The sequence below is a fragment of the Eumetopias jubatus genome, unplaced genomic scaffold, assembly GCF_037043125.1.
Source record: "Eumetopias jubatus isolate StellerSeaLion01/CBP00866 unplaced genomic scaffold, mEumJub1_p1.0 scaffold_6, whole genome shotgun sequence".
NCBI lineage: Eukaryota > Metazoa > Chordata > Mammalia > Carnivora > Otariidae > Eumetopias > Eumetopias jubatus.
This window is the reverse complement of record NW_028274812.1, coordinates 81,824,351-81,837,761: the sequence shown is the minus strand read 5'-3', so window position 1 is coordinate 81,837,761 and position 13,411 is coordinate 81,824,351. Positions and strand designations below refer to the sequence as shown.

At 36.7% G+C, this 13,411-nt stretch overlaps 1 protein-coding gene across 1 annotated transcript in view; it reads right to left on the bottom strand.

Moving 5' to 3' along the window:
• Positions 1-13,411, bottom strand: part of COL12A1 (collagen type XII alpha 1 chain) — a 111,805-nt gene that overhangs the window by 64,440 nt on the left and 33,954 nt on the right. Inside the window, exons 14-22 of the mRNA XM_028097677.2 lie at positions 9,475-9,741; positions 8,830-9,022; positions 7,829-7,950; positions 5,906-6,055; positions 5,706-5,825; positions 5,442-5,606; positions 4,766-4,912; positions 3,068-3,207; positions 2,420-2,549 (exon numbers count right to left, since the gene is read on the bottom strand). Coding sequence (XP_027953478.1) covers positions 2,420-2,549; positions 3,068-3,207; positions 4,766-4,912; positions 5,442-5,606; positions 5,706-5,825; positions 5,906-6,055; positions 7,829-7,950; positions 8,830-9,022; positions 9,475-9,741 — 1,434 coding nt within the window. The remainder of the gene's footprint in view (positions 1-2,419; positions 2,550-3,067; positions 3,208-4,765; positions 4,913-5,441; positions 5,607-5,705; positions 5,826-5,905; positions 6,056-7,828; positions 7,951-8,829; positions 9,023-9,474; positions 9,742-13,411) is intronic.

Genomic DNA, 13,411 nt, shown 5'->3' with positions numbered 1-13,411 from the left:
CTGAAAAGTATAGGACACTGATGAAACTGAAGATACACAAATACATGGAAAGATATACTGTGCTGATAGATTGGAAGAATTAATATTGCTAAAATGTCCATAGTATCCACAGAAACCTACAGATTCAATACAATCCTTATCAAAATTACAAGGGCATGTTTCACAAAAATAGAACAAATAACGCTAAAATTTGTATGAAACCACAAACGATCCCAAATAGCCAAAGCAATCACAGGAAAGGAAGAATAAAGTTGAAGGTATCACACTCCCTGATTTCAAACTATACTACAAAAATACAGTAATCAAAACAGTATGGCACCAGCACAAACACACACATACATGTCAATAGAACAGAATCGAAAGTCCAGAAATAAACCCACACATATATGGATAATTAATTTATGACAGAGGAGCCAAGAATATACAATGGAATCAAAACAGTCTCTTCAATAAGTGGTATTGGAAAACTGGTCAGCCACAGGCAAAAGAATGAAACTAGACCACTATCTTATACCACACACAAAAATTAATACAAAATGGATTAAAGACTTAAATGTAAGACCTGAAACCATAAAACTCCTAGAATCAAAACATAGATGGTAAGCTCCTTGACACCAGTCTTGGTGATGTTTTTGTGGCTCAGACTCCAAAGGTAAGGAAAACAAAAGTAAAAATAGACAAATGAGACCATATTAAACTAAAAATCTTCTGCACAGCAAAGGAAACTGTCATCAAAACAAAAAGGCAATCTACTTAATGGGAGAAGATATTTGTAAATTATAACTACAATAAGGAGTTAATATCCAAAACGTATAAAAAAAACTCATAGAATTCAACAGCAACAGGAACAACAAAACAAACAACTCAATTAAAAAATGGGCAGAGGATGTAAATAAATATTTTTCCAAAGAAGACACACAGATGGCTAACAGACCCAAGCAAAGATGTTCAACATCACTAATTACTACAGAAATGCAAATCAAAACTACAATGAGATATCATCTCATATGTGTTAGAATGATTATTATCAAAAAGACCAGAAATAACAAGTGCTGGCAAGCTCACACACTATTGGTGGGATTGCAAATTGGTGTGGCCACTACAGAAAATGCTATGGAGATTCTGCAAAAAAGATTAAGAATAGCACTATCATATGATTCAGCTATTCCACAGCTGGCTATTTATTCAAAGAATACAAAACCACTAATTCAAAAGATATATGCCCCTCTATGTTCATTGCAGCATTATTTATAATAACCAAGATATGTAAACAACCGACATGTGCTTTGATAGATAAATGGATAAAGAAGAGGTGAGATATATATATATATGTGTGTGTATATATATATATATATATATATACACACACACAATATGTATATAATGAAATATATATATAATGGAGTACGGCTCAGCCATAAAAAAGAATGAAATCTTGCCATTTGTGATGGGCCTTGAGGGTATTATGCTAAGTGAAATAAACCAGGAGAAAGACAAATAGCATCTGATTTCACTCATATGTGGAGTCTCTAAACAAACAAACAAAAACCAAACAATCAGACAAAACCAAATTCATAGATACAGAGAACAAATCAGTGGTTACCAGAGGGGATTGGGGTTGGAGGGTGGGTGAAAGGGGTAGAGGATCAAGTGTAGAGTGATGGATGGTAATAGACTTTGAGGGGTGATCACTTTGTAGTATATACAACTGTTGACTTACAATGTTCTACACCTAAAACTTATATAGTAAAGAGAGAGAGAAGAGATAAAGAATTATGGAACTGAAGATTCAGTTCTTGCCTTGGAGAGAGTGATGCCCACTTCTTTGTCTTATTAGTGGCCTCCTTCCCCTGGAGTCCAGCCAAGAAGAGGGGAGAAGGAAAGAGTCTTTTCATATGGCCTCAGAAATCCTACCAGGCCTCAGAAACCCTGCCAGGAATAGGAGCAGGAACATCTCCGCCAAAAGTTCTACTCAAAGTCAAAGCCATTAGAGCTTCTCTAGTAAAGACCAGGAGGCGAAGGCCAGAAAAAAAGGGTGATCTCATTTACAGCAGGAAGATCTGACCACCTGCAAAACCGAAATAGGTCACCTCTGCACAGCTCCCCTTCCTAATCTTAGTCCCACTCCCCACATGATATCTTTCTTAAGAAGTGAATAACTCTATGAAAGGCAAGTTATCCTTCTAAGTCACCTATGGCCATGACTACTCCATTCCACCATTGGGGTCCCATGATGGCACAAACAACCAGTAAGAGCAGTTGAGTATTGAGCGCCTGTACGAAGAACACACTCAGTAAATATTTGTTGAATGGCTATTGAATAAAAGAATGATTTGGAAGGCTGCCAAAAATCCCAAATGGAATGCCTCCTGTTTATCTTTAAAAAGATAATGAGAAGATTGTTTTTAATCAGACTTACAGGTTTTTTCTGTGCCCTTCAGAGGTTCACTATATTCATCTTCCACCACAGAATACACATTAACAACATACTCAGTTTCAGGCTTCAGATCTTTCAGTACTGTGCTACTTTCCAGTCGGCTCACATAAAACTAGGGGAAAAAATTTTTTAAAAAATAATAACTTATATTGCAATGGCTTCCCTCTTTTCTACTATAATTACAAAGTCGTTAACTGCAGTGAACTTAGAAATCATATTTCAATGAGGCCATTGTCTTTTGTTTTTGGAAATTACCAGATTACAGTGAGATCTTAGACAATTCATGTAATTTATTCTCCCAGCTGTTGTTTCCTTATTTGTAAAATGAGTGGGTAAAACTAGATCATCTTTAATGTTTCCTTCCAACTCCATGACTCTAATATAATTTCACAAATAAATCAAGCATCCTTTAATTAAAAACCATATTGACATTCTGCAATTTGTAGAAACCATAGAATTTAAGCAAAGCTCTTTCCCTTTAATTAAGCCCAAATGAAAGCACTATTGCTGACTCAGTTCTGCCCCACTCTGCATCCTTCTTGTTCCACACCCAACATTTTTCTGAATCCTAATGTGAAGGACTCCATCTCACTATCAGGAAGGAGTGGGTTGTAGGTGTTGCCTACTCACTTCTTGACGTTTCCCTCCAGAAACTGGGTAGTATTCCACCTTATACCTATCCACACTGTCAGAAGGAGGTGTCCAGCTCACTCTAAGAGAACGATGGGTTCGCTCAGAAATAATTAGGTTAGAAGGTGCTTCCAAGTCACCTACACATGGAAATAAAATACATACACTTTTCTCATTATCCTAGCAAGGTGATGAAATTTGAAATTAGATTAAAATAGTATTATTCCCATATTTCAAACTTGTACACACATCCTGATATACTGATACACAGTATACCAGTCTAGAGTCCCATTGCTCGTAAGACCACCCTGAATGGGTAGGCAAAGGATTCTTCAGTCCCAGAAGAATCAAGACCGGGCTCATTGTCTTTCATTAAAACTTGGTCCCACACTTCCTTATGGCACCACCCGTTTACCAGTCGCCTAACTCAAAAACCTCTGAATCATCCTTGAATATGTCCTCCTTTCTCTAATCTTGTACATATAATTATTGATGGAGGATTTGTGTCCTGGCAATTCCATTGTCTCTATCTTGAACTACCCAAGTTCACCGCCCTCATTATCATTTGATTATTTATATTCATCCTGTCTTAGCTCCCTAACTATAGGTTATGCTCTGTGAGAAAGGAATTGGTTTCTTATTTATGTTTAGTTCCCCTACAGGACCTAGTTCAGTAGTAAGAAAAGCTAACCACTTTCTTAGTCAAGAAAGAAGAAAAACAACGAAGTCTTTTAAAATTTGGGAATACCCTACTGCCTGTGATTGTGCTCTCTGTGGGTCGATGAAGTGAAATGACCAATGAACAACAGAATGACTACAGAACAATACCTAGAATTAACATCAATGAAAATAGAAATATTAAGCTCACTATGACCATTAGAAAGATGTCCCCAGTCACAATTTAAAGAGAATTAATCCAATGACTTCATTAGCATGTCAATCATTCTCATAAAACTCTTTCAACTGTCTTTGTAAAGCTGGGGAAAGCTTTTCCATTCTTAGTACTCTAACCTTTATTATAGTTGGGTCATAATCAAGCCTACAAAATTATCAAGCAATTTTACTGTCTGGGAATCTAGAATGAATGCAACTATTACATAGCTGATTAAAAAAAATAAAGGAAAACAGATAAAAGATGTTTTCATCCCCACTCAAAGTCCTCTCCAACTAAATAAAACTACAACTCTTTCAGCTAATCCAGAGCCAGAAGCCTACAAATTCGGGCTTCCTGGCTGGTTTATTTCTCCAGGGAAAAGGTCAGTCTGTTGTTCAAAATCCAAAAAGAAAATCTGTAAATGTTTGGAGAGAAAAACTCAAGAAGCAAAAGTCAAATAAATGCATCCTCAATACCCAAAGCATATGAACAATTTCTACCACATTATTTGTTTATCTTCAAATAAGCTACAAGCCATTTCTAGTTTGCTGCCATCAGAAACAAATCAGAGAAAAAAATCAGGGACTAAACTAACGATTCTAAACTGAGGGCATTATTTTCCCCGGCAGACATTTGGCAACGTTTGAAGATATTTTTAGTTGTCACAACTCAGGGGATGCCACCAACATCCAGTGGGCAGGGCCAAGGGATGCTGCTAAATATCTCCCAATACACTAAGAGGGTTCCCTTCCCGCATCCCAAAAATAAGTATCTGTCCCAAATATCAACAGTGCTAAGGTTAAGAAGCCCTGGGCTAATCTTACCTGGACCTTTGACACTGTTACACAAGTTAATGGTGAGGTCATCTACAATCTTAGAGAGTGACTCAAAATCTGCCACGTTGTATGCATGGGTATCATCAGGATCTGTTGCAATCATCTTTAATTCATCTTCATCAGCATTTTTAATACCTTGGGGGGAAAAGGACATATTCAAATTAAAAGCATTTGAATTTTCACTGTTAAGCAGAACATGTATGTGATTTTCCTCAATTATAAAATGATTATCTATAGTTACAAAATAGAAACAAAGAAAAAATAATATAAACCAAAATCTATTCTTAAGTATCGCCTAAATGCTTCTAGCACCAATTCCCCACCAAAAAGTGTCTCTTGAGAGTTTTTTCTGGAAAGTAAAATAATGGCTATCAAAAATAAGCATGGTGCCGTGGAAAACCAAACAGGAATTTTCCTGAATCCTAGTAATAGTACATTTGTCCTCTTGATCCATTACTTTCTCCCAAGAAGCCATGTAGTTCTGTCCCATTACGAGGGAGGAAGAAGAAAATGAGTTAACTGCTTGGCATATCATTTTGATAAATTATGTGATAGGGAAAATATGTTTGTTTGGGTTTTTTGTGCTTCAAGAACTATTTTTAACTACAAAAATATCCTCAGCTTTTGTAACCCCAGGGGCACTGCCAGCCTTTTGAGTGCTTACCAATAGCAAACAGCTCCACGCCTTCATCCTTGAGTTTCTTTGAAGGTGCCTCAACATCATCTTGTGATTTTCCATCGGTGATGAGAACACCAATTTTTCGAGCTCGAGGCCTCATGCCAGCTTGGGTCCTGAAGCTCTGTTGACGAATGAAATTCAAAGCCATGCCTAGTGGGATTTTTAAAAGAGAACCAGTCACATCATTACTCAGCCACAAGTTCTGACCAAAAGCAAGAGCTAAAAGCACACCACATCATCCTTACTCACCTGTGAGAGTATTGCCTCCTTTGTATGGTAAGTTTGCCACAGCTTGCAACAAGCTCTTCTTGTCTCTGTGAGCATTTAGCTGCCACTCTGTTCTGGGGTCCCCACTATATTGAGCAAGGGCTAAAATAACATCACTGGCATTAGCATATATAAAGAGCATGATGAAAATGTCTGAAGGTCTTCAATATTGCCAGACCTACCAATTTGTACTCTTTTGGGACCAATCTCAAAGACTTCCACAATGCGAGAGATGAAACTCCTCACGGTTCTAAAATTTGCCCGGCCAATGCTCCATGATCCATCCACCAGCAACACAATGTCTGCTTCTGCTCTGGTGAGACACTCCATCCCTGACATGGCAATCGTGAGACAGGACAGGGTCAGGAGCAAATTCTTAGCAGGGTTACTTCCTAGCCATGCCTCTGCCATCCCTGGGTGCTTGCCTAGCTGCTTCAGTTCTGTAGCTTAGCTTTGTGATTTGGAGGTCAAGATTCTGAATACATGTCCATATGGTTCGTTAAGATCAAATAACATTCATGAGAACCACCAATCCCTCCAATGATTATTTCTATGACAAATCTTCCCTTCATCTTTGACTATATTTCCTGGCCACAGTCGTAGACCCTGGAGACTTAAATTAAACCATCACTGTAAATGTGAATGGGCTCACAAACCCAAGAGCTGAAATAAAAATGAGAATGTACAGCCATCTTACTATAAGGCATTAATAATTTTAATAGAATTTTAATGTGATCTAAGGATTAAATGCTGCAGTTTTCCATAAGATGTAATGGTCATTAGCAGACAAGTATGAAATGAACTGATAAAATGTGTGAGCTAAGAAAGGTTTTAGTGAGCTAAAAACATCTTTTCTAAAATAATTAAGTTTCTGGGTAATTATTCCACATATCATGAAGGATTAGACACATGACCCTTAAAATTAGACCTTTTTGAAATAAAGATACCTTGTTTGTAAAACCTGATAGCTATTATATTATTGAGTTGGTAGCTGCTTAACTTTATCATCTACTATGTATAACAGTTAGGTAAATACGGATGGTGAAGTCTGCACATTTAAAAAAACAAGAAAGAAGGAAGACAATTTAGAAGAAGTATGCGAACAAATACACAAATTGAGAGCTGTAGAGACAACAAGCACAAACACTGATACAAAGCTAGGGTGCTTTGGAAAGAGAGAAAAATCCCAATATCCTCAGTGCACAAGCTACAAAATAAAAATATAAGTCAGTTAATATCATCATAACAGAAACAGTAGAACATTCATGCAAAACAGCAGGATTTGACACTTCCATTTATTTTATCCACATCCATATTTTTTAAATGCCCTCTTTTCTGGGAGTTTACATTACCAGCTATGACTTTTCCAACTTCTTGCCATTTTAACATCTGATCTTTATATTGTTTTAAAAAGCTCACTGAGAAAAATTAAATGATGCTCATCACACTACAAAGGTGTCTTTCACGTATAGTACACTCCATCAGGATTGAGGACTCCCAGATACTACTCCAGACACCTAAGCCTTTGCAAACCTTCCCCTACCCTGCTCAGATTTACTCTTTTTTATCAAATCCTGGAAAATATTTGGAAGTAAATTCTATCCACTACTTCTACCTCTAAGAATGTTCAAAACTAGCTTCATGCACATCGAAGCTGTAATTGTGGCAGGAGCAGGAAAATCTAAAGGGTTTATGTTACCATGTTGCTTCCCAAGTCATGGTTGTCCACCTACTTATATAACCCAACTCTGCTTGCTCAGCCCAAATAAATCATTTCTGCAACTACATTAACAAAATAAAATTGCATTTTAGTCATCAAAAAAGAGAGAAAATATATATTACCTACCCATTGCAAAAACTCATCTTTAAATAATACAGTACTATGTAACATTGCAATGCTGACAAGACAGGCCTTAAAAAATATTGCCAAAGATATGCTTAGCTGGATATTTGAAGATATGTGTTTAGGCATGTAAATTACTTAAATACATTTTAGTATAAAATGTTTATAGCTGCTTTTCACTGTGTGATTAACCTAACAGTTCACATCTGAAATAGTTTCATGATATTAAGATTTCCTAGGGGAATGTAACTCAACTTCTTACCAGAAGATAAAATTGGCATTACAGTTGTGTCAGAAAGGGTTGTCATTTCTTGTCCAACAAGTGGCGAACTTTCTCCTCCATCAAACATTCCAAAAACATTTACTTTATAGGTGGTACCTGCCCTGAAATGTTAAAATATATAGTCTGTATGTATACTGGCTCAAGTGGTAGCATATTTGGCTTTATTAAAGACATTCATCTTGATTTACAAACATTCACTTAAAGCAGGTTATAACAAACTGCTTCTAAGCAATGGGCTTTAAGAAAATAATTTAAATGTTGTATCTTACAACGTAACATAAAGTGCCTGGCACATAGTGGGCTCAGTAAATTTCATTCTCTCTAATCTGATAAAAGTAAATAGTGAGCATTTATATAGATTTCAGTATTGGTGCAGGAGTGATTGAGACAAACAAACTTTCCAAAAGGCAATGCACAGTAGTCCATTCTTCCTACTGTAATGAATGTAGGGTGCTGTTCAAACTCAGACTTCCTTGTTTTCCACTGCACAGCCTGAAGCGAGACCTTTAATCAGCCCACACATCCCCAATCCTGCCAGCTGCCACCAAGCACAAAGTCCTGCTTCTCTCTCCCGTGGCCCACCCTGGAAGGAGATTCATACTCAGCATCTCAGCGTGAGTCACCTGGGCCTTTCCAGAAGGCACAAGAACCCCACATTTCCATGGGCCTGGCTAAGGACAAGCTGCTTTGGATGAAATCATGTAATATGGACATTAATTTTTTTAAAAGCAGGATGTTATTGAACAAATGCCATTCCTGATCTCTTAACAACAAAAATCATTAAAACATTACAAAAACTTCTGCTAGCTTCTGAATCCTAACCTCAACTTCAGCAAGTCCAAGAATAAGAGAATAATTTCCACTGATGCTGATTCTAAACCCTCCGCTAGCAAACACAGAAGTGATTATCTGTGGAAGACCTACTAATTTCCATAAATTATTCAATCTTTTAACAAAAACTGAATATAGTTCATTCTTACCTAAGTTCCTCCAGAACAACTGTATTGTCATATGGTCCAACCACTAACTCCCCCAGTCTTCTGTCGTCCCCTGTGGGGTGGAACGTGACCTTATAACCCTTTACTTCCCCGGGGGCAGGCTCCCAAGTCACTCGGAAGCTCGACATGGTTGGGTCAGATGTTTTGAGGTTTCTGGGTGATTTAAATCGAGAAGCTGTAAAGATAAAAAATTTTAAAATATTATCCATAGGACTAAGCTTTGGGTTTTTTATTCCCCCCTGCAGTAAGAAATTGAATTAGAAATACCTAAGTGATATACATGGGAATCATCACATACATCACACTTCAAATTGTATATTTATCAAAAGGGTTCAGTCAGGCAAGCACAGGATATAGTAGCCAATAAAAATCCTGATAACGAAGTGCTACCAAGTGGACATAAAAATAATTCTCACAACTGAGATTAGATTAGCATTCGAACATTAATGTATAGAATCATTTTACCAGGAACTAGAGTGGTAAAAATAGAATGCTAATTAGGCATCCTATCTAATTATTATAATTTAATTTATTACAGAATTAATTTTAGATATTTACAAATAGATGTATGAAAGCCTTCCTTTAAAATATCATACTCTTCCCCCCCAAAAAATTATTATTTTATACCTGTTGTTCCTGATCCTTGCCTAAGCTTTCCTTCTCCTGTCTTATACATTGGGAGAACTGTGATGTCGTATGTAGTCTGGGGTTGAAGTCGTTTTAACACTGTTGAGGTGACTGTGGGTGGCACTTTGGCAACCATTTGTCTCCCACCCCCACGGGGGCGATACACAACCCGGTAGTTGATGACTTTCCCAGGTGCTGGTTTCCAGGTAACTCTCATTGTGTTTTCTGTTTCTTCATCCACTTTCAAGGTTTTTGAATCTTGGGATACTGTGAGATAAAAGGAAGATTACATGTATACTCTGAAAGAAAATACACACGTCTACTTTCCCATTTATGTGAAAAGAAACTGGTTTCTTATGTATGCTGTGCTCTTGCTTAGCATTATGATCTCTCATAAATTCATGATGGCGTGTGAGCCTAATCTCGGTGGGATCATGGTAAGATGTTTTCTCTTTATCTAGCTAATAACTAAAAAATGAAAGTTCTTATTGCACGGATTTCCTTTTGCATTCTAGGGACTTTAGTAAAGAAAACATCCATTTCCGGAGATGAGCTTTTAGAATTTTTATTATATTTCCAGCTGTAAATAATTCTTGTGGCAATGATGCTGTGGAGAATACTAAAAATCATGAATTTAGGGTCAGAAATATTATTTGAGTCTTTTCAGAAAAGGGTACAGTCCATAAATGACTAACCAGAGTTGACTATTATTGTTAACACTATTCTTTCTGACTGCCATGGACATGTAAAACTATGAATACAAAAGAATAGGAAACTCTAACACATAAAAATATCTCAAGGGCTCTAAAGGTAAATCGGTATACACTGAGTGTTTTAGGAAACGCTATATGTAAAAAGTGTTTCATAAATATATAATCAGTATTACTTATTAAATAATTTTCACTAATACCTCACAATTATCAATAACTGTATCAGAAACAGATCATCCCACATCCACAAATAACCAACACACATCTGTCTTCTTTTACATAGTTAGAGTTTATAAGCAAGATCATTTCACTCAATTCAATAATCTTAACATTGAAAGGTCATAAGCACTTTCTATACGAAGACACTAAACTGAAGGAAACATTGCAAAGAATCTTTCTTAATCCTATGAGAAATTTTCATGTTCAAATAGGCAAGGACCACATGAAACAACTAAAAAATCTTAATAAACTAAATATATACATTGAACAACATTTTTCAAACATTGGACGTCAGGCAATGTGGGAGAGTGATCCCTGAGAGATAGAAAGAAAAAAGAGTGAGATTGATAGTTGTCCTGGCTTATTGCTTAGAGAGAATTTCCAGCCCCAGTTCAGGAAGAGAGAAACCAGATGGAGCCTGGTGATCTCGCTTAATTGAGGAGATAGTTCTGTGAGTCAGGGGAGCCCAAGGCATCTAGAATTGCAGAGCAGAGTATTGAAGAGGAGATGGTGTAACAGAGGGAAAAGCTCCAAAAATCTGCAAGAGGTCCTCTTGGAGTCTTCAGCCCAGTACTGGTCAGTGCATATGCATGAGGAAACTACCCAAAACTAGGGAAAGAACCACCCAAAAGGAGCAAAAGGAACAATTAATTCCTAGAGTTCATGCAGGTCCCCAGTAATGCCCCACTAATGGGGCAAAGTTATCCCTAAACTAAAGGATCCTCTGGTCTAGTTCTAACACAACTTAAATGAAAGCTTGAGAAAAATTAAACTACATCCAAGTAACTTGACTGAATCCCAGAGAAAAACTTGAGGATATTTATAAGAATGTAAAAATATCTGGCACCCAGCAAAGTAAAATTCGCAAAGTCTGGCATCTAATAAAAATTACCAGGCATGCAAAGAAGGAAAAAAATATGATTTATGTTACAGGCTGAATGATTGTGTCTCCTCAAAACCATTTTTAAAGCCTTAACCTCTAATGTGATAGTGTTTGGCGATGGGACCTTAGGGAGGTAATCAGGATTACATAAAGTCATAAGAGTACAGTACTAATCTGATGGGACTGAAATCCTTATAAAATGAAGAGGAGACACCAGAGCATGCTCTCGCTGCCCGCCCCCCTGCCCACATGCAGAGAGGAGGAAAGGCCATGTGAGGACATAGAAGAAGATGGCCATTTGCAAGTCAGGAGCAGAGTTCTCACCAGAAATCATATTCTGCCAGAACTTTGATCTTGGACTTCCAGCCTCCAGAAATGTGGGAAAATAAATTTCTGTTGCTTAAGCCATCAGTTCATGGTATTTTGTTATGGCAGTTGGAACTAAGACACCCCATAAGAAGAAGAAAAATCAAATATATAGAAACAGAACCAGAAAAGACATATAGGACATAATTATTCAAAAGGGACAGTAAAACAGCTATGACAACTGTATTCCAGACATTGATGATGGCAGAAGAAATAGTAGGCATGTTAAGTAAAGACACAGAACAAAGAAAAGAGACTCAAACCAAACTTCTAGAGATGGAAAATACTATGTCTGAGATGAAAGATACATAGGATGGTATTGACAGCAGATTCGAAATTGCAGAAAGAAACATTAGTGAACCTGTTAACAGGATAATGGAAACTATCTGAAATGAAACACAAGAAAAAAAGATTGAAAAACTGAACAGCACAATAGTAAGTTGTGTGATAACTTCAAACAGACTAATACATGTATAATTGGAGTACCTAAAGATAGTGGGGGTGTAATAAATAAAGTATTTGAAAAAAATAATGGTCTAAATATTTTCTAATTTTACAAAACTATAAACTCACAGATCCAAGAAGAACAAGAAGCATGAAAAAAAAAACATCAAGCACATCAGAAGCAACTTGCTTCAAATCAGTGATAAAAAGAAAATCTTAAAAGCAGCTATGTGAGCATAAGGTACAACATATCTTACCCTGGTTTTAATGGAAAACTTTGGATATTAGGGAGAAGAAAAAAAGCCTCGTTGGTGCCCCATGAGTAAAAAGCAAGATTTTTCACTTCATTGACAGGTACGCCACATGCTATAAAATGCTGCAACATTCACAAGTTCTTTTCATGTTTTAGAAACTCTCACGAGATGCTCTCCAACATCCACTGCACCTCTGCTAAACCAGCTGCCATGGACTGGAGAGCCAATAGAAAGGTTCGCATCTGCTGGCTTTCTAGCTACAGTGCATGGTTTCATTGTATCAACAGTCTGCATACCATATTGCTGAGTTTTAGGTAAAAGCAATCCTGAAAATACTTCCAAAATGTCCTCTTGGAAGTCTATAAGAAACTCTAAGAGCATGACCTAGTGACTGCCCAGTTATCCATACTTTAGGATTCATCCACCACCTAAATACCACATCTGACTCAGATTTCTCAAGCACTTTCTAAATTGCTTTACTTCCCACAAAGAGAGCAAAATAAAATATAACAAAATGGTAGTAGCACAAAGAAAGTTTCCTGCCTTCTCTCTTATCTGCTTAGATGTTTGAGCAGTTTACATAGAAATAAAACTCAAAAAAAAAAAAAAATACGTTTCATTCCTCCCTAGTCTGCTCCTAGTTCAAAAGAGGCCTTTCTGTTCACTTACCTTTAAATCAATTAGTCAAGAAATACTGACAATTTCTTAGAGGCTCAGCTTCTTGGAGAAGAAAGTTTATTTAGGATTTCTGCTAACATATTTGCATTTAGCTAAAACATACCCCTTGTGGAAATTTTCAATCCCAAATAAATATCTGAAGACTCAGTCTTTTTGGAAGAAGACACAATGGAGGATAATTTTTGGAAAAGCTTCCCTCTAAATACATATACTTTCATAATTGCTCAACCATATGAACTGTATCTTTACTGCTACAGATAAATTTAGCTATATTTGTCATATCTGACCTAGTTTATATCATGATTTCTCTTTACAACAAATAAATTTCTGCCAGAAATAGAGATGAATTTCTGCCAGATTCTTAAACTACATCAGCCAGTATA